Genomic DNA, 26,390 nt, shown 5'->3' with positions numbered 1-26,390 from the left:
AAAGTGGCCAGCCCAGGTTCCTGATGTCAGTTTGTAGGGTTCCCTTGGGACTGTCAGGGCAGCACAGGTTTGAGGTGGGGGCAGCTTGGGTCTGGGACACATCCTCGATCGTTTGGATTTTTGGAGGTGTCCGGCCAGTCAAGGGCTACAGGCTCCTGGATACAAAGATCAACCTTTTTCCCTGGGAAAGAAAAGTGGTCAGCCCAGGTTCTTAATGTCAGTTTGTAGGGTTCCATTGGGACTGTCAGGGCAGCACAGGTTTGAGGTGGGGGCAGCTTAGGTCTGGGACACATCCTCGATCGTTCGGATTTTGGGACACAGCCTGCCACTGAGGGCTTAACCCTAAACCCTAACCCTAAACCCTAAACCCAAACCCTAACCCCTAACCCTACAAGGTGGTGGCACCCATGTGGTCACATGATGGGGAGTAAAATGGCAGCAGCTGTGTGGTCATGTGACAGGGAGCAAGATGGTGGCGCCCATAGGGTCACGTGATGGGGAACAAGATGGCGGTGTCTACATGGTGGGGGTGATGTGGGTAGTGGGTATTGTAATGTGCCAGGTGGAGCACTAATTAGGGGTTGTATAGGTATATAGAAAAAAAAAGAAAAACTATATGTCCGGTGCAGCAGTAGAAAGTTTCAGGCTCCCGGGGAGTAAATTCTTTTTTTTTTTAATAATTATTTAAAGTTTGTTTTTTATTTTACTCTCATGGAGCCTGAAAGTTTCTACTGCTGCTTTTTGAAAGCTAGAAAGGGAAACAAAGTTAGAAATGAAAAGATGGAAAGAAAGGAAAAGACAGAGTTAAGAGAGCACTTAAGAGAGCACTTAAGAGAGCACTTAAGAGAGCACTTAAGAGAGCACTTAAGAGAGGACTTAAGAGAGCACTTAAGAGAGCACTTAAGAGAGCACTTAAGAGAGCACTTAAGAGACGAAAAGAAATAGGAAAAGAATGGCAAAGAGTAAAAAATGAGAAGGGTTACGGTGAAAAAGAAAGAGGGTGAGAGTGAAAAAGAGGACAAAAGAATAGAGAAAAAAAGAAGAGAAGCTGGAGAGAAAAAGAAATAAAGAGTAAAAGCATCAACTAGAGAGACAAATAAATAGTTAGAAATAGTGAAATAGAGAAACAGAAGAAAATACATACAGGGAAATAGAGAAGCAGAGAGAGACAGTTAGAAACAGTGAGAAACAGAAACAAAGTTAGGGATGGACAGAAATGACGTGACAGAAAGAAAACTAAGAGAAGAAGCAAAGGAAGAAATACAGTGGGGGAAAAAAAAAAGACTAAACCACACCAAAAAAACACAGGAGCCAAAGGGGGAGGGGGAGGGAGCGGGGGGCATCATTATTAGGGTTGATTCAACTTTATTGAATGATTTTTTTATTTACACTCCAGCAAAACACATGGAAACGATGTATACGAATGGGAGCGTAGATACAATCCGTATGTTGACCGGTAGAAATCCGACTTATGTACGGAGCTGTGTGTGGAAATGCGGCGGCAAATGCAAACACGGAACGATACGGGGCAATAGAAACCGAACGCATATCAACACAATATAACATTTTTTCTATCTACATTACATTTTGTTTGATTGTTAGAGGAAAGACCAAAACAAAAATAGCACACAGAAAACAACAGTCATCCACCGTGACCACCTCCTTCACATTGCACGCAAACTCACCGTCGCTCTCGTTTCAACCGCTCCGTTACGCCCCGGCAATCGTTGTTCCTTGGGAACGTGGTCCCCGGGAGCCTCCTAAAAAATCCTCCTGCCTGACGAAAACCCCGGTCCCGGGACGGTCCGCCTCCAAACTTTGGCGATGAACGGCTGGGGAATTTTTATTCTAAATTTAAAAAAGAGCTGAAAAACCTGAAAGGCAAAGGCCATACGCACAAGGTTAGAATCGGTCAACACACACTCACACCTGCAGACACAAGCTCTCACAGACAGACACGGACAATCACGCTCTCTCACACGCTCTTCCGCTTACACGCTGACTGCGACCCTTACTTGAAACGCTACGTTGACGCTTCGACACGTCTTCTGACCGCAGCTCTTCGATGTCCCGCGGTAGATTCCAGGATAACGTGTAGGGACCCGGGGACCTGCGAGACGACAGAGACGACGGGAGGCGGTCGACGAGTGCCTATCTGACGGCTAGGAGCTATTCCCGCTCCGGGTCCATAAATTTTGTACCCAAAACCCCAATAGAAGACAGATGAACTATAAAGTTTTATAACTGCTCTACCTAACCGTGACTACGTGCCTGGGCAGGGCAGCTCCGATCGTAAGTGGCACGACAGAGGCATGTACAACATAAGCCAAGGTAGGTACATACAATATATGCACAATATAAGCCAACGTAGGTACATACAGTATAAGTGCATACAATATAAACCGACATAGGTACATACGACATAAGTACATACAATATAAGCACATACAGTATAAGCCAACATAGGTAGGTACAACCTAAGCACGAACAATATAAGCCGACATAGATACAATATAAGTGAGGACTTGACGTAACTCTCCGGAAGATTAATTGTTGAGCCCTATACCCTTTGAGAAGGCGCAAGCTACGGAACTACTGCGGTCAGGTGATGAGGGTCTAATATGCTCCCTCTAGAAGTCCGAGAGAATGGCACGGGAAGAGAAGGCGCTACCAAAGGTGAGAAGGAAGATGGATGAGAACGTCTCCTGTACTTCTTCCCATCTCAAAAAGTAAAAATGTAACGATGCCGGAATAAGCGATAGCCGGGAAGGTACACGAGTAAAATATGGCCGATACGGCAGAGAACAATGCCGATAAAGCCTCGAGATGTAACAAAGGCCTATGACGCAGAAATCAATGGACACGGACGACATAACACAGACACGGACGACATAACACGGACACGAGTGGAAACTGCCTGGCAGTTCCACCTTATGGACCCAAGATTGCTAGTCCAAGATGAGTCATAGGCCGATGATGCCAAAGGAAAGAAAGCCCTAGGGCAATAGCATGTGATGATGAAATTTAACTCCTTTCAAGATGTTAGTGCCAAAGGACTTAAGAGGAAGCCTAAGAAGCTCAGTAGGCCTAGACAAGAAAGCGATGACTATGGCGTGACCGTGGCTAGAGCTCCGGACGTGAAGGCGGGCTCCTCGGGTGAAAAGATCCACGACGACATCGAGAGTCGAAGAAGGCCGCCGACGCAAACCTCGCGAGGACGCGAAGATGGATCGGAACTGCCCTGCCCGGCGAAGACTCTGGTGAGGCTGAGGAGAAACCCTCTCCCTCTGCTTCCAAGGGGCCCGTCCCACTATGGGCCTCTCCTCTAAGCTAACATCTAATTGTCTCCTGTGATAGTAAAGGTTTTTCCCCTTCTCCCACCTACTGGCCCCGACACTTAGCTTTTGCAAGACGACCGGACAAAATCCATCGTCAGCCGGACGTGGACGGCGACATGTTCTCTACATCCGCTTCGGTGCTGCCGTTTCCAAACTTCAGCTATGCGCCTCCTCACGGTACCTAAGACAAAACAGAAAATGCAACTAGCGCCCTGCAAAAGAGGAATCCCCGGAACTCTGACGCACCGCTGCCCCGGCTCACCTAAAATCTTGATGCGACTCAAAAGGCTGCCAGGAGGATACCTACAAAAGGAAAAGGTACAGGCTTAGCGTGCATAACGGTCACCTATGAGTCACCCTGCCTAAATGCCGACTCACCCGCTTGACTCGGTTCCTTCACACGCCTAGGGCAGCAATGACACCTGCAAAGAAACAAAGCAAAAAAAACCACACTGAGATACTGAGAAAAGACCACCACCCTGACCCGACAAGTACGCCCACCTACACCTTAAGCTTGCACCCACCTGGCCTCAGACATCTGGGATCAGAGACATCTCGCAAGAGGACTGCCTAAAATAAAAAAAAAAAAAAAGGGGATGCTTAGACTTTCACCAGAAACTGAGACCTGTGCGAGAACAACTGCTTCTGTCCACTGCTCACCTGACACACTTGGCCTTGACTGCAGCTATCTGCCTGGACTTCCTAATAATAGACAAAGAACAGTGCTGTAACATAGTCACCATTTATGCTTCCCCTGCAAATACAAACAGCGACTGACCTTCTCAGGGAAAACCTCCTGATCCAGGAGGGGCGCTCTGCCACAGATCTTAAATGTCTGCATCTGAAAGAAAGTTAGGAGAAAATTCAAACAACTGTAGGATAACTTAACAGGTCGAAGCATCCTGTGTGAATCTAGGAATACCATCTAGAACACAACTACATCCCCCATTCCAAATTGCAGGTCTCCAGGACTTGTGCAATTACACCAGGCTATGCAGCAGGACAGAGCAGCTCCTGACAGTCCCAAGGGAACCCTACAAACTGACATCAGGAACCTGGGCTGGCCACTTTTCTTTCCCAAGGAAAAAGGCTGATCTTTGCCTCCAGGGGCCCGTGGCCCAGAGTGGCCGGACACCTCCAAAAATCCAAACGATCGAGGATGTGTCCCAGACCCAAGCTGCCCCCACCTCAAACCTCTGCTGCCCTGACAGTCCCAAGGGAACCCTACAAACTGACATTAAGAACCTGGGCTGGCCACTTTTTTTCCCAGGGAAAAGGACCGGTCTTTGTCTCCAGGGGCCTGTGGCCCTGAGTGGCCGGACACCTCCAAAAATCCAAAAGATCGAGGATGTGTCCCACACCCAAGCTGCCCCCACCTCAAACCTGTGCTGCCCTGACAGTCCCAAGGGAACCCTACAAACTGACATCAGGAACCTGGGCTGGCCACTTTTCTTTCCCAGGGAAAAAGGCTGATCTTTGCCTCCAGGGGCCTGTGGCCCTGACATGCCCTTTTCCCTGGGAAAGAAAAGTGGCCAGCCCTGGTTCCTGATGTCAGTTTGCAGGTGGTGTTTGGCTTTGCCCTGTCCACTAAAATTGTATTTTGCTGCAGCTTTGGTCTGGGATATGTGGACTGCCCCCTCCAAATGTCCCTCTTCCCCTCTGCCCTGTTCTGCTCTGTCCCCATCTCCACCCCTCACCCCTACATGTACTTCCAGCCCACCCCTTCCCCAGTCTCTCTCCACCCTTCACCCCTCCCCATCCCGCCCCTGCCCCATCCCTCACTCCTCCCACCGCCCAGGTGTGACTCCCTGCAGCAGGACATGGGAGCCCGGACTCGTGGGGATAGTGCGGCCCTCGCAGCAGGACAACACCCAAAGAAAACAGGCAGGCACGGCGTCTGTGGGCTGCACGGTGTCACAAAGGCAGCTGGGGCTGAGGGGAGGGGCTGGAGGGTGACACAGAACATGGGGGCAGCTGAGAGGCAGAAGGGGTCTTTAGGAGTCAAAAAGGGGGGCTCCAGGGTGGCAGAGAGACGCTGAGAGGCTGCGGTGGGAACCTGAGGGTGACACAAGGAGGCTGAGAGGCAGGGGCTCTCCTGAGGGACAAAGTGGGGGGGTGCCTGAGGGTGACAGGTGAACCAGCCCTCACAGCACCCTTAACCTCACCCTTAAACCCACCCCTACAAGGGTGGAAAGTGCACGGTGGAGGTTAGGGGGCCACAGGACAGTGTCGGGGGGCTTGGGGTGACACACAGGCATTGCGGGCTGAGGGGCAAAAAGGGGGGGACTTGACAGGTGGAGAGCTGACCCTGAGGGTTAGAGGTACAAAGGACAGGACACGGGGTACCAGGAAGGGTTAGGGTACAGCAGCAGCCCTCACCCCAACCCTAAGCTCACCCTAAACACACCCCTAGAACACCAGTGTTCCTCAACCACAGCTGCAGGCAGTGACCCTAATGCTGGGACAGCCCCAGAACCCTCCCAGCAGCTGCAGGCAGTGACCCTAATGAAAAGGTAGGGATGATGTTTGCTGGCTAGAGAGTGACTGGTAGAGGTTGGGGACTGAGCACTTTTTTAGGGGTTTTTTAGGGCTTTAAAAAGATATTTTAGGGTTTTTTTCACAGGAGCTTTTTAGGAATTTTCTGTGACTATTTAGGATACTTTTAGGGCTTTTTTAGGGCTTTTTTAGGGCTTTTAAAAGATTTTTTTTAGGGTATTTTCATGGCTTTCTTACTACTAATTAGAATTTTTATGGGTTTTTTTGGGGGTGTTCTTGGGGCTTTTTTAGGTCTATTGAGGGTATGTGGAGGACTCTTAGGACTAGGGTATTTTTAGGTCTTTTGAGGGAACTTTTAGGTTTTTTTAGGGTCTTATCAGGGCATTTTAAGTATTTTTGGGGTATTTTTAGAGCTCTTTTAGGAATATTGAGGGATTTCTTAAAGGTTTTTTAGGGATATTTAGGTGTGTTTTAGGGTTTTTTTAAAAGTAGGGTATTTTTCTTGTATTTTAAGGGTATTCTGAGGCTATTTTTATGTTTTTGTGGGGCTTTTAGAACATTTTGAAGATGAGGGGTTTTTAGGGAAATTTTATGTTTTTTCATGGCACAGCACATAGAGGCTGAGGGGCATTGTGGGGGCTTGAGGGTGACAGAGGCTGGGAGCTGAGGGAGGCACAGGGAGAGGGGACAGTGGGTGACAGAGAGATGCTGAGGGGGGCAGGGGCAGCTGGAGGGTGCCTCAGAGAAGCTGGGGGCTGAGGGGCAAAGGAGAGGGATTAAGGGTGACGCACAGGAGCTGAGGGGCAGCTGAGAGGGGGCTTGAGGGGCAAAGGGGGGGCTCGAGGGTGACACACAGAGCCTGAGGGCTGGGGGGCAGAGGGAGAGGTTGAGGGGTAAAGGGCGAGGGCTTGAGGGCTGGACAGTGCAGTGGAGATCAGGGCTACAGGGTACAGCTTAGGAGGCAAGTTAGGGTACAGGAGCACCACCTCTCCCCCCAGCCCTAACCTCAGCCTAAGCAGCCCCCCTAACAAGAGCCTTTTCCCTTTTCAGCCCTGCCAGCAGCAGCACCACACAGCAACCCTAACAGCGAGAGCACACCGGAACGCTCCCGCTGGGACAAGGCAGTGACCCTCACACCAGGACAACGACAGAACCCTCAGAGGACAACAGGACCCCCTGGAGAAAGGTAGGGATGACATCTGTGGGCTAGAGAGCACCAGGAAGGGTTTGGAGGCTGAGCAGGTTTCCTTGAGTGTTTTTGCAGGACCATTAGGAATATTTAGGGGATTTTGTAAAGCTTCTTAGGACTTGTCTGGTGTCTTTTAGGGCATTGTTACACCTTCCTAAGGGCTGTTTTAGAATTCCTTAGTGCATTTTAAGGGTCAGGATGAGGGTCAGACAGGCTGAACCACTGGAAATGCAGAGTATTACTGGAATGTAGTGCAATGCTTTGGAAAGATGCCAGTGGAGGGCACATCCTTGCTTATTGGGATTATTTGGAGGTGTCCGGCCACTCAGGGCCACAGGCCCCTGTAGACACAGACCGGTCCTTTTCCCTGGGAAAGAAAAGTGGCCAGCCCAGGTTCCTGATGTCAGTTTGTAGGGTTCCCTTGGGACTGTCAGGGCAGCACAGGTTTGAGGTGGGGGCAGCTTGGGTCTGGGACACATCCTCGATCGTTTGGATTTTTGGAGGTGTCCGGCCACTCAGGGCCACAGGCCCATGAAACAAAGATCAGCCTTTTTCCTTGGGAAAGAAAAGTGGCCAGCCCAGGTTCCTGATGTCAGTTTGTAGGGTTCCCTTGGGACTGTCAGGGCAGCACAGGTTTGAGGTGGGGGCAGCTTGGGTCTGCGACACATCCTCGATCGTTTGGATTTTTGGAGGTGTCCGGCCACTCAGGGCCACAGGCCCCTGGAGACAAAGACCAGTCTATTTCCCTGGGAAAGAAAAGTGGCCAGCCCAGGTTCCTGATGTCAGTTTGTAGGGTTCCCTTGGGACTGTCAGGGCAGCACAGGTTTGAGGTGGGGGCAGCTTGGGTCTGCGACACATCCTCGATCGTTTGGATTTTTGGAGGTGTCCGGCCACTCAGGGCCACAGGCCCCTGGAGACATACAACGGTCCTTTTTCCTTGGGAAAGAAAAGTGGCCAGCCCAGGTTCCTGATGTCAGTTTGTAGGGTTCCCTTGGGACTGTCAGGGCAGCACAGGTTTGAGGTGGGGGCAGCTTGGGTCTGGGACACATCCTCGATCGTTTGGATTTTTGGAGGTGTCCGGCCACTCAGGGCCACAGGCCCCTGGAGACAAAGATCAGCCTTTTTCCTTGGGAAAGAAAAGTGGCCAGCCCAGGTTCCTGATGTCAGTTTGTAGGGTTCCCTTGGGACTGTCAGGGCAGCACAGGTTTGAGGTGGGGGCAGCTTGGGTCTGGGACACATCCTCGATCGTTTGGATTTTTGGAGGTGTCCGGCCACTCAGGGCCACAGGCCTCTGGAGACAAAGTCAGCCTTTTTCCCTGGGAAAGAAAAGTGGCCAGCCCAGGTTCCTGATGTCAGTTTGTAGGGTTCCCTTGGGACTGTCAGGGCAGCACAGGTTTGAGGTGGGGGCAGCTTGGGTCTGGGACACATCCTCGATCGTTTGGATTTTTGGAGGTGTCCGGCCACTCAGGGCCACAGGCCTCTGTAGAAGAAGTCAGCCTTTTTCCCTGGGAAGAAAAGTGGCCAGCCCAGGTTCCTGATGTCAGTTTGTAGGGTTCCCTTGGGACTGTCAGGGCAGCACAGGTTTGAGGTGGGGGCAGCTTGGGTCTGGGACACATCCTCGATCGTTTGGATTTTTGGAGGTGTCCGGCCACTCAGGGCCACAGGCCCCTGGAGAAAAGATCAGCCTTTTTCCCTGGGAAAGAAAAGTGGCCAGCCCAGGTTCCTGATGTCAGTTTGTAGGGTTCCCTTGGGACTGTCAGGGCAGCACAGGTTTGAGGTGGGGGCAGCTTGGGTCTGGGACACATCCTCGATCGTTTGGATTTTTGGAGGTGTCCGGCCACTCAGGGCCACAGGCCCTGGAGACAAAGATCAGTCTTTTTCCCTGGGAAAGAAAAGTGGCCAGCCCAGGTTCCTGATGTCAGTTTGTAGGGTTCCCTTGGGACTGTCAGGGCAGCACAGGTTTGAGGTGGGGGCAGCTTGGGTCTGGGACACATCCTCGATCGTTTGGATTTTTGGAGGTGTCCGGCCACTCAGGGCCACAGGCCCCTGGAGACAAATATCAGCCTTTTTCCCTGGGAAAGAAAAGTGGCCAGCCCAGGTTCCTGATGTCAGTTTGTAGGGTTCCCTTGGGACTGTCAGGGCAGCACAGGTTTGAGGTGGGGGCAGCTTGGGTCTGGGACACATCCTCGATCGTTTGGATTTTTGGAGGTGTCCGGCCACTCAGGGTCACAGGCCCCTGGAGACAAAGATCAGCCTTTTTCCCTGGGAAAGAAAAGTGGCCAGCCCAGGTTCCTGATGTCAGTTTGTAGGGTTCCCTTGGGACTGTCAGGGCAGCACAGGTTTGAGGTGGGGGCAGCTTGGGTCTGGGACACATCCTCGATCGTTTGGATTTTTGGAGGTGTCCGGCCACTCAGGGCCACAGGCCCCTGGAGACAAAGATCAGTCCTTTTTCCTTGGGAAAGAAAAGTGGCCAGCCCAGGTTCCTGATGTCAGTTTGTAGGGTTCCCTTGGGACTGTCAGGGCAGCACAGGTTTGAGGTGGGGGCAGCTTGGGTCTGGGACACATCCTCGATCGTTTGGATTTTTGGAGGTGTCCGGCCACTCAGGGCCACAGGCCCCTGGAGACAAACAACGGTCCTTTTTCCTTGGGAAAGAAAAGTGGCCAGCCCAGGTTCCTGATGTCAGTTTGTAGGGTTCCCTTGGGACTGTCAGGGCAGCACAGGTTTGAGGTGGGGGCAGCTTGGGTCTGGGACACATCCTCGATCGTTTGGATTTTTGGAGGTGTCCGGCCACTCAGGGCCACAGGCCCCTGGAGACAAAGATCGGTCCTTTTTCCCTGGGAAAGAAAAGTGGCCAGCCCAGGTTCCTGATGTCAGTTTGTAGGGTTCCCTTGGGACTGTCAGGGCAGCACAGGTTTGAGGTGGGGGCAGCTTGGGTCTGGGACACATCCTCGATCGTTTGGATTTTTGGAGGTGTCCGGCCACTCAGGGCCACAGGCCCTGGAGACAAAGATCAGTCTTTTTCCCTGGGAAAGAAAAGTGGCCAGCCCAGGTTCCTGATGTCAGTTTGTAGGGTTCCCTTGGGACTGTCAGGGCAGCACAGGTTTGAGGTGGGGGCAGCTTGGGTCTGGGACACATCCTCGATCGTTTGGATTTTTGGAGGTGTCCGGCCACTCAGGGCCACAGGCCCCTGGAGACAAAGATCGGCCTTTTTCCCTGGGAAAGAAAAGTGGCCAGCCCAGGTTCCTGATGTCAGTTTGTAGGGTTCCCTTGGGACTGTCAGGGCAGCACAGGTTTGAGGTGGGGGCAGCTTGGGTCTGGGACACATCCTCGATCGTTTGGATTTTTGGAGGTGTCCGGCCACTCAGGGCCACAGGCCCCTGGAGACAAAGGTCAGCCTTTTTCCCTGGGAAAGAAAAGTGGCCAGCCCAGGTTCCTGATGTCAGTTTGTAGGGTTCCCTTGGGACTGTCAGGGCAGCACAGGTTTGAGGTGGGGGCAGCTTGGGTCTGGGACACATCCTCGATTGTTTGGATTTTTGGAGGTGTCCGGCCACTCAGGGCCACAGGCCCCTGGAGAAAAAAGGCCTCCTTTTTCCCTGGGAAAGAAAAGTGGCCAGCCCAGGTTCCTGATGTCAGTTTGTAGGGTTCCCTTGGGACTGTCAGGGCAGCACAGGTTTGAGGTGGGGGCAGCTTGGGTCTGGGACACATCCTCGATCGTTTGGATTTTTGGAGGTGTCCGGCCACTCAGGGCCACAGCCCCTGGAGACAAAGATCAGTCTTTTTCCCTGGGAAAGAAAAGTGGCCAGCCCAGGTTCCTGATGTCAGTTTGTAGGGTTCCCTTGGGACTGTCAGGGCAGCACAGGTTTGAGGTGGGGGCAGCTTGGGTCTGGGACACATCCTCGATCGTTTGGATTTTTGGAGGTGTCCGGCCACTCAGGGCCACAGGCCCCTGGAGACAAAGGTCAGCCTTTTTCCCTGGGAAAGAAAAGTGGCCAGCCCAGGTTCCTGATGTCAGTTTGTAGGGTTCCCTTGGGACTGTCAGGGCAGCACAGGTTTGAGGTGGGGGCAGCTTGGGTCTGGGACACATCCTCGATCGTTTGGATTTTTGGAGGTGTCCGGCCACTCAGGGCCACAGGCCCCTGGAGACAAAAAACGGTCCTTTTTCCCTGGGAAGGAGAAGTGGCCAGCCCAGGTTCCTGATGTCAGTTTGTAGGGTTCCCTTGGGACTGTCAGGGCAGCACAGGTTTGAGGTGGGGGCAGCTTGGGTCTGGGACACATCCTCGATCGTTTGGATTTTTGGAGGTGTCCGGCCACTCAGGGCCACAGGCCTCTGGAGACAAAGATCAGCCTTTTTCCCTGGGAAAGAAAAGTGGCCAGCCCAGGTTCCTGATGTCAGTTTGTAGGGTTCCCTTGGGACTGTCAGGGCAGCACAGGTTTGAGGTGGGGGCAGCTTGGGTCTGGGACACATCCTCGATCGTTTGGATTTTTGGAGGTGTCCGGCCACTCAGGGCCACAGGCCCCTGGAGACATACAACGGTCCTTTTTCCTTGGGAAAGAAAAGTGGCCAGCCCAGGTTCCTGATGTCAGTTTGTAGGGTTCCCTTGGGACTGTCAGGGCAGCACAGGTTTGAGGTGGGGGCAGCTTGGGTCTGGGACACATCCTCGATCGTTTGGATTTTTGGAGGTGTCCGGCCACTCAGGGCCACAGGCCCCTGGAGACAAATGTCAGCCTTTTTCCCTGGGAAAGAAAAGTGGCCAGCCCAGGTTCCTGATGTCAGTTTGTAGGGTTCCCTTGGGACTGTCAGGGCAGCACAGGTTTGAGGTGGGGGCAGCTTGGGTCTGGGACACATCCTCGATCGTTTGGATTTTTGGAGGTGTCCGGCCACTCAGGGCCACAGGCCCCTGGAGACAAACATCAGCCTTTTTCCCTGGGAAAGAAAAGTGGCCAGCCCAGGTTCCTGATGTCAGTTTGTAGGGTTCCCTTGGGACTGTCAGGGCAGCACAGGTTTGAGGTGGGGGCAGCTTGGGTCTGGGACACATCCTCGATCGTTTGGATTTTTGGAGGTGTCCGGCCACTCAGGGCCACAGGCCCCTGGAGACAAAGGTCAGCCTTTTTCCCTGGGAAAGAAAAGTGGCCAGCCCAGGTTCCTGATGTCAGTTTGTAGGGTTCCCTTGGGACTGTCAGGGCAGCACAGGTTTGAGGTGGGGGCAGCTTGGGTCTGGGACACATCCTCGATCGTTTGGATTTTTGGAGGTGTCCGGCCACTCAGGGCCACAGGCCCCGGGAAACTCACAACGGTCCTTTTTCCCTGGGAAAGAAAAGTGGCCAGCCCAGGTTCCTGATGTCAGTTTGTAGGGTTCCCTTGGGACTGTCAGGGCAGCACAGGTTTGAGGTGGGGGCAGCTTGGGTCTGGGACACATCCTCGATCGTTTGGATTTTTGGAGGTGTCGGCCACTCAGGGCCACAGGCCCCTGGAGACAATGATCAGCCTTTTTCCCTGGGAAAGAAAAGGGGCCAGCCCAGGTTCCTGATGTCAGTTTGTAGGGTTCCCTTGGGACTGTCAGGGCAGCACAGGTTTGAGGTGGGGGCAGCTTGGGTCTGGGACACATCCTCGATCGTTTGGATTTTTGGAGGTTTCCAGCCACTCAGGGCCACAGGCCCCTGGAGACAAAGTTCAGCCTTTTTCCCTGGGAAAGAGAAGTGGCCAGCCCAGGTTCCTGATGTCAGTTTGTAGGGTTCCCTTGGGACTGTCAGGGCAGCACAGGTTTGAGGTGGGGGCAGCTTGGGTCTGGGACACATCCTCGATCGTTTGGATTTTTGGAGGTGTCCGGCCACTCAGGGCCACAGGCCCCTGGAGACAAAGGTCAGCCTTTTTCCCTGGGAAAGAAAAGTGGCCAGCCCAGGTTCCTGATGTCAGTTTGTAGGGTTCCCTTGGGACTGTCAGGGCAGCACAGGTTTGAGGTGGGGGCAGCTTGGGTCTGGGACACATCCTCGATCGTTTGGATTTTTGGAGGTGTCCGGCCACTCAGGGCCACAGGCCCCTGGAGACAAACACCGGTCCTTTTCCCTGGGAAAGAAAAGTGGCCAGCCCAGGTTCCTGATGTCAGTTTGTAGGGTTCCCTTGGGACTGTCAGGGCAGCACAGGTTTGAGGTGGGGGCAGCTTGGGTCTGGGACACATCCTCGATCGTTTGGATTTTTGGAGGTGTCCGGCCACTCAGGGCCACCGGCCCCTGCAGAAAACATCAGCCTTTTTCCCTGGAAAGAAAAGTGGCCAGCCCAGGTTCCTGATGTCAGTTTGTAGGGTTCCCTTGGGACTGTCAGGGCAGCACAGGTTTGAGGTGGGGGCAGCTTGGGTCTGGGACACATCCTCGATCGTTTGGATTTTTGGAGGTGTCCGGCCACTCAGGGCCACAGGCCCCTGGAGACAAAGATCAGCCTTTTTCCCTGGGAAAGAAAAGTGGCCAGCCCAGGTTCCTGATGTCAGTTTGTAGGGTTCCCTTGGGACTGTCAGGGCAGCACAGGTTTGAGGTGGGGGCAGCTTGGGTCTGGGACACATCCTCGATCGTTTGGATTTTTGGAGGTGTCCGGCCACTCAGGGCCACAGGCCCCTGGAGAAAAAATCAGCCTTTTTCCCTGGGAAAGAAAAGTGGCCAGCCCAGGTTCCTGATGTCAGTTTGTAGGGTTCCCTTGGGACTGTCAGGGCAGCACAGGTTTGAGGTGGGGGCAGCTTGGGTCTGGGACACATCCTCGATCGTTTGGATTTTTGGAGGTGTCCGGCCACTCAGGGCCACAGGCCCCTGGAGACAAAATCAGCCTTTTTCCCTGGGAAAGAAAAGTGGCCAGCCCAGGTTCCTGATGTCAGTTTGTAGGGTTCCCTTGGGACTGTCAGGGCAGCACAGGTTTGAGGTGGGGGCAGCTTGGGTCTGGGACACATCCTCGATCGTTTGGATTTTTGGAGGTGTCCGGCCACTCAGGGCCACAGGCCCCTGGAGACATACAATGGTCCTTTTTCCCTGGGAAAGAAAAGTGGCCAGCCCAGGTTCCTGATGTCAGTTTGTAGGGTTCCCTTGGGACTGTCAGGGCAGCACAGGTTTGAGGTGGGGGCAGCTTGGGTCTGGGACACATCCTCGATCGTTTGGATTTTTGGAGGTGTCCGGCCACTCAGGGCCACAGGCCCCTGGAGACAAAGATCAGCCTTTTTCCCTGGGAAAGAAAAGTGGCCAGCCCAGGTTCCTGATGTCAGTTTGTAGGGTTCCCTTGGGACTGTCAGGGCAGCACAGGTTTGAGGTGGGGGCAGCTTGGGTCTGGGACACATCCTCGATCGTTTGGATTTTTGGAGGTGTCCGGCCACTCAGGGCCACAGGCCCCTGGAGAAGACGATCAGCTTTTTCCTTGGGAAAGAAAAGTGGCCAGCCCAGGTTCCTGATGTCAGTTTGTAGGGTTCCCTTGGGACTGTCAGGGCAGCACAGGTTTGAGGTGGGGGCAGCTTGGGTCTGGGACACATCCTCGATCGTTTGGATTTTTGGAGGTGTCCGGCCACTCAGGGGCACAGGCCCCTGGAGACAAAGATCAGCTTTTCCTTTGGGAAAGAGAAGTGGCCAGCCCAGGTTCCTGATGTCAGTTTGTAGGGTTCCCTTGGGACTGTCAGGGCAGCACAGGTTTGAGGTGGGGGCAGCTTGGGTCTGGGACACATCCTCGATCGTTTGGATTTTTGGAGGTGTCCGGCCACTCAGGGCCACAGGCCCCTGGAGACAAAGATCAGCCTTTTTCCCTGGGAAAGAAAAGTGGCCAGCCCAGGTTCCTGATGTCAGTTTGTAGGGTTCCCTTGGGACTGTCAGGGCAGCACAGGTTTGAGGTGGGGGCAGCTTGGGTCTGGGACACATCCTCGATCGTTTGGATTTTTGGAGGTGTCCGGCCACTCAGGGCCACAGGCCCCTGGAGACATACAACGGTCCTTTTTCCTTGGGAAAGAAAAGTGGCCAGCCCAGGTTCCTGATGTCAGTTTGTAGGGTTCCCTTGGGACTGTCAGGGCAGCACAGGTTTGAGGTGGGGCAGCTTGGGTCTGGGACACATCCTCGATCGTTTGGATTTTTGGAGGTGTCCGGCCACTCAGGGCCACAGGCCCCTGGAGACAAAGACCAGCCTTTTTCCCTGGGAAAGAAAAGTGGCCAGCCCAGGTTCCTGATGTCAGTTTGTAGGGTTCCCTTGGGACTGTCAGGGCAGCACAGTTTCGAGGTGGGGGCAGCTTGGGTCTGGGACACATCCTCGATCGTTTGGATTTTTGGAGGTGTCCGGCCACTCAGGGCCACAGGCCCCTGGAGACAAAGATCAGTCCTTTTTCCTTGGGAAAGAAAAGTGGCCAGCCCAGGTTCCTGATGTCAGTTTGTAGGGTTCCCTTGGGACTGTCAGGGCAGCACAGGTTTGGGGTGGGGGCAGCTTGGGTCTGGGACACATCCTCGATCGTTTGGATTTTTGGAGGTGTCCGGCCACTCAGGGTCACAGGCCCCTGGAGACAAAGATCAGCCTTTTTCCCTGGGAAAGAAAAGTGGCCAGCCCAGGTTCCTGATGTCAGTTTGTAGGGTTCCCTTGGGACTGTCAGGGCAGCACAGGTTTGAGGTGGGGGCAGCTTGGGTCTGGGACACATCCTCGATCGTTTGGATTTTTGGAGGTGTCCGGCCACTCAGGGCCACAGGCCCCTGGAGACAAAGATCAGCCTTTTTCCCTGGGAAAGAAAAGTGGCCAGCCCAGGTTCCTGATGTCAGTTTGTAGGGTTCCCTTGGGACTGTCAGGGCAGCACAGGTTTGAGGTGGGGGCAGCTTGGGTCTGGGACACATCCTCGATCGTTTGGATTTTTGGAGGTGTCCGGCCACTCAGGGCCACAGGCCCCTGGAGACAAAGATCAGCCTTTTTCCCTGGGAAAGAAAAGTGGCCAGCCCAGGTTCCTGATGTCAGTTTGTAGGGTTCCCTTGGGACTGTCAGGGCAGCACAGGTTTGAGGTGGGGGCAGCTTGGGTCTGGGACACATCCTCGATCGTTTGGATTTTTGGAGGTGTCCGGCCACTCAGGGCCACAGGCCCCTGGAGACAAAGATCAGCCTTTTCCCTGGGAAAGAAAAGTGGCCAGCCCAGGTTCCTGATGTCAGTTTGTAGGGTTCCCTGGGACTGTCAGGGCAGCACAGGTTTGAGGTGGGGGCAGCTTGGGTCTGGGACACATCCTCGATCGTTTGGATTTTTGGAGGTGTCCGGCCACTCAGGGCCACAGGCCCCTAGACACAAACACCGGTCCTTTTCCCTGGGAAAGAAAAGTGGCCAGCCCAGGTTCCTGATGTCAGTTTGTAGGGTTCCCTTGGGACTGTCAGGGCAGCACAGGTTTGAGGTGGGGGCAGCTTGGGTCTGGGACACATCCTCGATCGTTTGGATTTTTGGAGGTGTCCGGCCACTCAGGGCCACAGGCCCCTGGAGACAAAGATCAGCCTTTTTCCCTGGGAAAGAAAAGTGGCCAGCCCAGGTTCCTGATGTCAGTTTGTAGGGTTCCCTTGGGACTGTCAGGGCAGCACAGGTTTGAGGTGGGGGCAGCTTGGGTCTGGGACACATCCTCGATCGTTTGGATTTTTGGAGGTGTCCGGCCACTCAGGGCCACAGGCCTCTGTAGAAGACGATCAGCTTTTTCCTTGGGAAAGAAAAGTGGCCAGCCCAGGTTCCTGATGTCAGTTTGTAGGGTTCCCTTGGGACTGTCAGGGCAGCACAGGTTTGAGGTGGGGGCAGCTTGGGTCTGGGACACATCCTCGATTGTTTGGATTTTTGGAGGTGTCCGGCCACTCAGGGCCACAGGCCCCTGGAGACAAAGATCAGCCTTTTTCCCTGGGAAAGAAAAGTGGCCAGCCCAGGTTCCTGATGTCAGTTTGTAGGGTTCCCTTGGGACTGTCAGGGCAGCACAGGTTTGAGGTGGGGGCAGCTTGGGTCTGGGACACATCCTCGATCGTTTGGATTTTTGGAGGTGTCCGGCCACTCAGGGCCACAGGACCTGGGAGATATACACCGGTCCTTTTCCCTGGGAAAGAAAAGTGGCCAGCCCAGGTTCCTGATGTCAGTTTGTAGGGTTCCCTTGGGACTGTCAGGGCAGCACAGGTTTGAGGTGGGGGCAGCTTGGGTCTGGGACACATCCTCGATCGTTTGGATTTTTGGAGGTGTCCGGCCACTCAGGGCCACAGGCCCTGGAGACAAAGATCAGCCTTTTTCCCTGGGAAAGAAAAGTGGCCAGCCCAGGTTCCTGATGTCAGTTTGTAGGGTTCCCTTGGGACTGTCAGGGCAGCACAGGTTTGAGGTGGGGGCAGCTTGGGTCTGGGACACATCCTCGATCGTTTGGATTTTTGGAGGTGTCCGGCCACTCAAGGGCCACAGGCCCCTGGAGAGAATGATCAGCATTTGCCTTGGGAAAGAAAAGTGGCCAGCCCAGGTTCCTGATGTCAGTTTGTAGGGTTCCCTTGGGACTGTCAGGGCAGCACAGGTTTGAGGTGGGGGCAGCTTGGGTCTGGGACACATCCTCGATCGTTTGGATTTTTGGAGGTGTCCGGCCACTCAGGGCCACAGGCCCCTGGATACAAAGTTCAGTCTTTTTCCCTGGGAAAGAAAAGTGGCCAGCCCAGGTTCCTGATGTCAGTTTGTAGGGTTCCCTTGGGACTGTCAGGGCAGCACAGGTTTGAGGTGGGGGCAGCTTGGGTCTGGGACACATCCTCGATCATTTGGATTTTTGGAGGTGTCCGGCCACTCAGGGCCACAGGCCCCTGGAGAAGACGATCAGCTTTTTCCTTGGGAAAGAAAAGTGGCCAGCCCAGGTTCCTGATGTCAGTTTGTAGGGTTCCCTTGGGACTGTCAGGGCAGCACAGGTTTGAGGTGGGGGCAGCTTGGGTCTGGGACACATCCTCGATCGTTTGGATTTTTGGAGGTGTCCGGCCACTCAGGGCCACAGGCCCCTGGAGACATACAACGGTCAGCCTTTTTCCCTTGGGAAGAAAAGTGGCCAGCCCAGGTTCCTGATGTCAGTTTGTAGGGTTCCCTTGGGACTGTCAGGGCAGCACAGGTTTGAGGTGGGGGCAGCTTGGGTCTGGGAGACATCCTCGATCGTTTGGATTTTTGGAGGTGTCCGGCCACTCAGGGCCACAGGCCCTGGAGACAAAGATCAGCCTTTTCCCTGGGAAAGAAAAGTGGCCAGCCCAGGTTCCTGATGTCAGTTTGTAGGGTTCCCTTGGGACTGTCAGGGCAGCACAGGTTTGAGGTGGGGGCAGCTTGGGTCTGGGACACATCCTCGATCGTTTGGATTTTTGGAGGTGTCCGGCCACTAAGGGCCACAGGCCCCTGGAGAGAAAGATCAGCATTTGCCTTGGGAAAGAAAAGTGGCCAGCCCAGGTTCCTGATGTCAGTTTGTAGGGTTCCCTTGGGACTGTCAGGGCAGCACAGGTTTGAGGTGGGGGCAGCTTGGGTCTGGGACACATCCTCGATCGTTTGGATTTTTGGAGGTGTCCGGCCACTCAAGGGCCACAGGCCCCTAGACACAAACACTTTCCTTTTCCCTGGGAAAGAAAAGTGGCCAGCCCAGGTTCCTGATGTCAGTTTGTAGGGTTCCCTTGGGACTGTCAGGGCAGCACAGGTTTGAGGTGGGGGCAGCTTGGGTCTGGGACACATCCTCGATCGTTTGGATTTTTGGAGGTGTCCGGCCACTCAGGGCCACAGGCCCCTGGAGACAAAGATCGGCCTTTTTCCTTGGGAAAGAAAAGTGGCCAGCCCAGGTTCCTGATGTCAGTTTGTAGGGTTCCCTTGGGACTGTCAGGGCAGCACAGGTTTGAGGTGGGGGCAGCTTGGGTCTGCGACACATCCTCGATCGTTTGGATTTTTGGAGGTGTCCGGCCACTCAAGGGCCACAGGCCCCTGGAGAGAAAGATCAGCCTTTTTCCCTGGGAAAGAAAAGTGGCCAGCCCAGGTTCCTGATGTCAGTTTGTAGGGTTCCCTTGGGACTGTCAGGGCAGCACAGGTTTGAGGTGGGGGCAGCTTGGGTCTGGGACACATCCTCGATCGTTTGGATTTTTGGAGGTGTCCGGCCACTGAAGGCCACAGACCCCTGGAGACAAAGATCAGCCTTTTTCCTGGGAAAGAAAAGTTGTCAGCCCAGGTTCTTAATGTCAGTTTGTAGGGTTCCATTGGGACTGTCAGGGCAGCACAGGTTTGAGGTGGGGGCAGCTTAGGTCTGCGACACATCCTCGATCGTTCGGATTTTGGGACACAGCCTGCCACTGAGGGCTTAACCCTAAACCCTAACCCTAAACCCTAAACCCAAACCCTAACCCCTAACCCTACAAGATGCTGGCACCCATGTGGTCACATGATGGGGAGTAAAATGGCAGCAGCTGTGTGGTCATGTGACAGGGAGCAAGATGGTGGCGCCCATAGGGTCACGTGATGGGGAACAAGATGGCGGTGTCTACATGGTGGGGGTGATGTGGGTAGTGGGTATTGTAATGTGCCAGGTGGAGCACTAATTAGGGGTTGTATAGGTATATAGAAAAAAAAAGAAAAACTATATGTCCGGTGCAGCAGTAGAAAGTTTCAGGCTCCCGGGGAGTAAATTCTTTTTTTTTTTAATAATTATTTAAAGTTTGTTTTTTATTTTACTCTCATGGAGCCTGAAAGTTTCTACTGCTGCTTTTTGAAAGCTAGAAAGGGAAACAAAGTTAGAAATGAAAAGATGGAAAGAAAGGAAAAGACAGAGTTAAGAGAGGACTTAAGAGAGCACTTAAGAGAGCACTTAAGAGAGGACTTAAGAGAGGACTTAAGAGAGGACTTAAGAGAGCACTTAAGAGAGCACTTAAGAGAGCACTTAAGAGAGCACTTAAGAGACGAAAAGAAATAGGAAAAGAATGGCAAAGAGTAAAAAAATGAGAAGGGTTACAGTGAAAAAGAAAGAGGGTGAGAGTGAAAAAGAGGACAAAAGAATAGAGAAAAAAAAGAAGAGAAGCTGGAGAGAAAAAGAAATAAAGAGTAAAAGCATCAACTAGAGAGACAAATAAATAGTTAGAAATAGTGAAATAGAGAAACAGAAGAAAATACATACAGGGAAATAGAGAAGCAGAGAGAGACAGTTAGAAACAGTGAGAAACAGAAACAAAGTTAGGGATGGACAGAAATGACGTGACAGAAAGAAAACTAAGAGAAGAAGCAAAGGAAGAAATACAGTGGGGGAAAAAAAAAGACTAAACCACACCAAAAAAACACAGGAGCCAAAGGGGGAGGGGGAGGGAGCGGGGGGCATCATTATTAGGGTTGATTCAACTTTATTGAATGATTTTTTTATTTACACTCCAGCAAAACACATGGAAACGATGTATACGAATGGGAGCGTAGATACAATCCGTATGTTGACCGGTAGAAATCCGACTTATGTACGGAGCTGTGTGTGGAAATGCGGCGGCAAATGCAAACACGGAACGATACGGGGCAATAGAAACCGAACGCATATCAACACAATATAACATTTTTTCTATCTACATTACATTTTGTTTGATTGTTAGAGGAAAGACCAAAACAAAAATAGCACACAGAAAACAACAGTCATCCACCGTGACCACCTCCTTCACATTGCACGCAAACTCACCGTCGCTCTCGTTTCAACCGCTCCGTTACGCCCCGGCAATCGTTGTTCCTCGGGAACGTGGTCCCCGGGAGCCTCCTAAAAAATCCTCCTGCCTGACGAAAACCCCGGTCCCGGGACGGTCCGCCTCCAAACTTTGGCGATGAACGGCTGGGGAATTTTTATTCTAAATTTAAAAAAGAGCTGAAAAACCTGAAAGGCAAAGGCCATACGCACAAGGTTAGAATCGGTCAACACACACTCACACCTGCAGACACAAGCTCTCACAGACAGACACGGACAATCACGCTCTCTCACACGCTCTTCCGCTTACACGCTGACTGCGACCCTTACTTGAAACGCTACGTTGACGCTTCGACACGTCTTCTGACCGCAGCTCTTCGATGTCCAGCGGTAGATTCCAGGATAACGTGTAGGGACCCGGGGACCTGCGAGACGACAGAGACGACGGGAGGCGGTCGACGAGTGACTATCTGACGGCTAGGAGCTATTCCCGCTCCGGGTCCATAAATTTTGTACCCAAAACCCCAATAGAAGACAGATGAACTATAAAGTTTTATAACTGCTCTACCTAACCGTGACTACGTGCCTGGGCAGGGCAGCTCCGATCGTAAGTGGCACGACAGAGGCATGTACAACATAAGCCAAGGTAGGTACATACAATATATGCACAATATAAGCCAACGTAGGTACATACAGTATAAGTGCATACAATATAAACCGACATAGGTACATACGACATAAGTACATACAATATAAGCACATACAGTATAAGCCAACATAGGTAGGTACAACCTAAGCACGAACAATATAAGCCGACATAGATACAATATAAGTGAGGACTTGACGTAACTCTCCGGAAGATTAATTGTTGAGCCCTATACCCTTTGAGAAGGCGCAAGCTACGGAACTACTGCGGTCAGGTGATGAGGGTCTAATATGCTCCCTCTAGAAGTCCGAGAGAATGGCACGGGAAGAGAAGGCGCTACCAAAGGTGAGAAGGAAGATGGATGAGAACGTCTCCTGTACTTCTTCCCATCTCAAAAAGTAAAAATGTAACGATGCCGGAATAAGCGATAGCCGGGAAGGTACACGAGTAAAATATGGCCGATACGGCAGAGAACAATGCCGATAAAGCCTCGAGATGTAACAAAGGCCTATGACGCAGAAATCAATGGACACGGACGACATAACACAGACACGGACGACATAACACGGACACGGACGACATAACACGGACACGAGTGGAAACTGCCTGGCAGTTCCACCTTATGGACCCAAGATTGCTAGTCCAAGATGAGTCATAGGCCGATGATGCCAAAGGAAAGAAAGCCCTAGGGCAATAGCATGTGATGATGAAATTTAACTCCTTTCAAGATGTTAGTGCCAAAGGACTTAAGAGGAAGCCTAAGAAGCTCAGTAGGCCTAGACAAGAAAGCGATGACTATGGCGTGACCGTGGCTAGAGCTCCGGACGTGAAGGCGGGCTCCTCGGGTGAAAAGATCCACGACGACATCGAGAGTCGAAGAAGGCCGCCGACGCAAACCTCGCGAGGACGCGAAGATGGATCGGAACTGCCCTGCCCGGCGAAGACTCTGGTGAGGCTGAGGAGAAACCCTCTCCCTCTGCTTCCAAGGGGCCCGTCCCACTATGGGCCTCTCCTCTAAGCTAACATAAAATTGTCTCCTGTGATAGTAAAGGTTTTTCCCCTTCTCCCACCTACTGGCCCCGACACTTAGCTTTTGCAAGACGACCGGACAAAATCCATCGTCAGCCGGACGTGGACGGCGACATGTTCTCTACATCCGCTTCGGTGCTGCCGTTTCCAAACTTCAGCTATGCGCCTCCTCACGGTACCTAAGACAAAACAGAAAATGCAACTAGCGCCCTGCAAAAGAGGAATCCCCGGAACTCTGACGCACCGCTGCCCCGGCTCACCTAAAATCTTGATGCGACTCAAAAGGCTGCCAGGAGGATACCTACAAAAGGAAAAGGTACAGGCTTAGCGTGCATAACGGTCACCTATGAGTCACCCTGCCTAAATGCCGACTCACCCGCTTGACTCGGTTCCTTCACACGCCTAGGGCAGCAATGACACCTGCAAAGAAACAAAGCAAAAAAAACCACACTGAGATACTGAGAAAAGACCACCACCCTGACCCGACAAGTACGCCCACCTACACCTTAAGCTTGCACCCACCTGGCCTCAGACATCTGGGATCAGAGACATCTCGCAAGAGGACTGCCTAAAATAAAAAAAAAAAAAAAAAAAAAAAAAAGGGGATGCTTAGACTTTCACCAGAAACTGAGACCTGTGCGAGAACAACTGCTTCTGTCCACTGCTCACCTGACACACTTGGCCTTGACTGCAGCTATCTGCCTGGACTTCCTAATAATAGACAAAGAACAGTGCTGTAACATAGTCACCATTTATGCTTCCCCTGCAAATACAAACAGCGACTGACCTTCTCAGGGAAAACCTCCTGATCCAGGAGGGGCGCTCTGCCACAGATCTTAAATGTCTGCATCTGAAAGAAAGTTAGGAGAAAATTCAAACAACTGCAGGATAACTTAACAGGTCCAAGCATCCTGTGTGAATCTAGGAATACCATCTAGAACACAACTACATCCCCCATTCCAAATTGCAGGTCTCCAGGACTTGTGCAATTACACCAGGCTATGCAGCAGGACAGAGCAGCTCCTGACAGTCCCAAGGGAACCCTACAAACTGACATCAGGAACCTGGGCTGGCCACTTTTCTTTCCCAAGGAAAAAGGCTGATCTTTGCCTCCAGGGGCCCGTGGCCCAGAGTGGCCGGACACCTCCAAAAATCCAAACGATCGAGGATGTGTCCCAGACCCAAGCTGCCCCCACCTCAAACCTCTGCTGCCCTGACAGTCCCAAGGGAACCCTACAAACTGACATTAAGAACCTGGGCTGGCCACTTTTCTTTCCCAGGGAAAAGGACCGGTCTTTGTCTCCAGGGGCCTGTGGCCCTGAGTGGCCGGACACCTCCAAAAATCCAAAAGATCGAGGATGTGTCCCACACCCAAGCTGCCCCCACCTCAAACCTGTGCTGCCCTGACAGTCCCAAGGGAACCCTACAAACTGACATCAGGAACCTGGGCTGGCCACTTTTCTTTCCCAGGGAAAAAGGCTGATCTTTGCCTCCAGGGGCCTGTGGCCCTGACATGCCCTTTTCCCTGGGAAAGAAAAGTGGCCAGCCCTGGTTCCTGATGTCAGTTTGCAGGTGGTGTTTGGCTTTGCCCTGTCCACTAAAATTGTATTTTGCTGCAGCTTTGGTCTGGGATATGTGGACTGCCCCCTCCAAATGTCCCTCTTCCCCTCTGCCCTGTTCTGCTCTGTCCCCATCTCCACCCCTCACCCCTACATGTACTTCCAGCCCACCCCTTCCCCAGTCTCTCTCCACCCTTCACCCCTCCCCATCCCGCCCCTGCCCCATCCCTCACTCCTCCCACCGCCCAGGTGTGACTCCCTGCAGCAGGACATGGGAGCCCGGACTCGTGGGGATAGTGCGGCCCTCGCAGCAGGACAACACCCAAAGAAAACAGGCAGGCACGGCGTCTGTGGGCTGCACGGTGTCACAAAGGCAGCTGGGGCTGAGGGGAGGGGGCTGGAGGGTGACACAGAACATGGGGGCAGCTGAGAGGCAGAAGGGGTCTTTAGGAGTCAAAAAGGGGGGCTCCAGGGTGGCAGAGAGACGCTGAGAGGCTGCGGTGGGAACCTGAGGGTGACACAAGGAGGCTGAGAGGCAGGGGCTCTCCTGAGGGACAAAGTGGGGGGGTGCCTGAGGGTGACAGGTGAACCAGCCCTCACAGCACCCTTAACCTCACCCTTAAACCCACCCCTACAAGGGTGGAAAGTGCACGGTGGAGGTTAGGGGGCCACAGGACAGTGTCGGGGGGCTTGGGGTGACACACAGGCATTGCGGGCTGAGGGGCAAAAAGGGGGGGACTTGACAGGTGGAGAGCTGACCCTGAGGGTTAGAGGTACAAAGGACAGGACACGGGGTACCAGGAAGGGTTAGGGTACAGCAGCAGCCCTCACCCCAACCCTAAGCTCACCCTAAACACACCCCTAGAACACCAGTGTTCCTCAACCACAGCTGCAGGCAGTGACCCTAATGCTGGGACAGCCCCAGAACCCTCCCAGCAGCTGCAGGCAGTGACCCTAATGAAAAGGTAGGGATGATGTTTGCTGGCTAGAGAGTGACTGGTAGAGGTTGGGGACTGAGCACTTTTTTAGGGGTTTTTTAGGGCTTTAAAAAGATATTTTAGGGTTTTTTTCACAGGAGCTTTTTAGGAATTTTCTGTGACTATTTAGGATACTTTTAGGGCTTTTTTAGGGCTTTTTTAGGGCTTTTAAAAGATTTTTTTAGGGTATTTTCATGGCTTTCTTACTACTAATTAGAATTTTTATGGGTTTTTTTGGGGGTGTTCTTGGGGCTTTTTTAGGTCTATTGAGGGTATGTGGAGGACTCTTAGGACTAGGGTATTTTTAGGTCTTTTGAGGGAACTTTTAGGTTTTTTTAGGGTCTTATCAGGGCATTTTAAGTATTTTTGGGGTATTTTTAGAGCTCTTTTAGGAATATTGAGGGATTTCTTAAAGGTTTTTTAGGGATATTTAGGTGTGTTTTAGGGTTTTTTTAAAAGTAGGGTATTTTTCTTGTATTTTAAGGGTATTCTGAGGCTATTTTTATGTTTTTGTGGGGCTTTTAGAACATTTTGAAGATGAGGGGTTTTTAGGGAAATTTTATGTTTTTTCATGGCACAGCACATAGAGGCTGAGGGGCATTGTGGGGGCTTGAGGGTGACAGAGGCTGGGAGCTGAGGGAGGCACAGGGAGAGGGGACAGTGGGTGACAGAGAGATGCTGAGGGGGGCAGGGGCAGCTGGAGGGTGCCTCAGAGAAGCTGGGGGCTGAGGGGCAAAGGAGAGGGATTAAGGGTGACGCACAGGAGCTGAGGGGCAGCTGAGAGGGGGCTTGAGGGGCAAAGGGGGGGCTCGAGGGTGACACACAGAGCCTGAGGGCTGGGGGGCAGAGGGAGAGGTTGAGGGGTAAAGGGCGAGGGCTTGAGGGCTGGACAGTGCAGTGGAGATCAGGGCTACAGGGTACAGCTTAGGAGGCAAGTTAGGGTACAGGAGCACCACCTCTCCCCCCAGCCCTAACCTCAGCCTAAGCAGCCCCCCTAACAAGAGCCTTTTCCCTTTTCAGCCCTGCCAGCAGCAGCACCACACAGCAACCCTAACAGCGAGAGCACACCGGAACGCTCCCGCTGGGACAAGGCAGTGACCCTCACACCAGGACAACGACAGAACCCTCAGAGGACAACAGGACCCCCTGGAGAAAGGTAGGGATGACATCTGTGGGCTAGAGAGCACCAGGAAGGGTTTGGAGGCTGAGCAGGTTTCCTTGAGTGTTTTTGCAGGACCATTAGGCATATTTAGGGGATTTTGTAAAGCTTCTTAGGACTTGTCTGGTGTCTTTTAGGGCATTGTTACACCTTCCTAAGGGCTGTTTTAGAATTCCTTAGTGCATTTTAAGGGTCAGGATGAGGGTCAGACAGGCTGAACCACTGGAAATGCAGAGTATTACTGGAATGTAGTGCAATGCTTTGGAAAGATGCCAGTGGAGGGCACATCCTTGCTTATTGGGATTATTTGGAGGTGTCCGGCCACTCAGGGCCACAGGCCCCTGTAGACACAGAC

The 26,390-nt window shown here is 52.8% G+C and overlaps 1 protein-coding gene and 2 long non-coding RNA genes across 4 annotated transcripts; 1 reads left to right on the top strand and 2 right to left on the bottom strand.

The window, feature by feature from the left end:
- Nucleotides 1-1,359: 1,359 nt before the first annotated feature.
- Nucleotides 1,360-4,376, bottom strand: LOC128782579 (uncharacterized). The gene is made up of 7 exons (XR_008428853.1): nt 4,117-4,376; nt 3,999-4,040; nt 3,863-3,908; nt 3,717-3,760; nt 3,601-3,641; nt 2,016-3,519; nt 1,360-1,874 (listed from the first exon to the last, which is right to left on the bottom strand). It is a non-coding gene; the product is annotated as an uncharacterized LOC128782579 (long non-coding RNA).
- Nucleotides 4,377-4,881: 505 nt separating this feature from the next.
- On the top strand, nt 4,882-26,144 carry LOC128782580 (uncharacterized). Of its 2 annotated transcripts, XM_053932986.1 has the most exons (5): nt 4,882-4,900; nt 5,137-5,222; nt 6,885-7,020; nt 24,149-24,234; nt 25,897-26,144. In XM_053932986.1, the coding sequence occupies exons 1-5, from the start codon at nt 4,887-4,889 to the stop codon at nt 26,034-26,036; spliced, it is 462 nt and encodes a 153-aa protein (XP_053788961.1). In that variant the 5' UTR covers nt 4,882-4,886; the 3' UTR covers nt 26,037-26,144. The 2 variants fall into 2 exon arrangements, with proteins under 2 accessions (XP_053788961.1, XP_053788960.1); XM_053932985.1 differs by lacking the exon at nt 4,882-4,900 and having other exon boundaries at nt 4,917-5,222.
- Nucleotides 20,380-23,387, bottom strand: LOC128782581 (uncharacterized). Its single transcript, XR_008428854.1, has 7 exons — nt 23,128-23,387; nt 23,010-23,051; nt 22,863-22,908; nt 22,717-22,760; nt 22,601-22,641; nt 20,996-22,519; nt 20,380-20,854 (listed from the first exon to the last, which is right to left on the bottom strand). It is a non-coding gene; the product is annotated as an uncharacterized LOC128782581 (long non-coding RNA).
- Nucleotides 26,145-26,390: the final 246 nt, after the last annotated feature.

The sequence above is a fragment of the Vidua chalybeata genome (genome assembly GCF_026979565.1).
Source record: "Vidua chalybeata isolate OUT-0048 chromosome 18 unlocalized genomic scaffold, bVidCha1 merged haplotype SUPER_18_unloc_1, whole genome shotgun sequence".
Lineage (NCBI taxonomy): Eukaryota > Metazoa > Chordata > Aves > Passeriformes > Viduidae > Vidua > Vidua chalybeata.
This window is presented reverse-complemented; position numbering and strand designations above follow the sequence as displayed.

Excerpts from the sequence above, each read along its gene's own strand:
- LOC128782580 (XM_053932985.1), top strand. The coding sequence starts at position 4,982 with ATGTCCCTCTTCCCCTCTGCCCTGTTCTGCTCTGTCCCCATCTCCACC. Across the intron at positions 5,223-6,884 it reads ACAACACCCAAAGAAAACAG|CCCTGCCAGCAGCAGCACCA; the intron begins GCAGGCACGGCG and ends TTCCCTTTTCAG. Across the intron at positions 24,235-25,896 it reads ACAACACCCAAAGAAAACAG|CCCTGCCAGCAGCAGCACCA; the intron begins GCAGGCACGGCG and ends TTCCCTTTTCAG.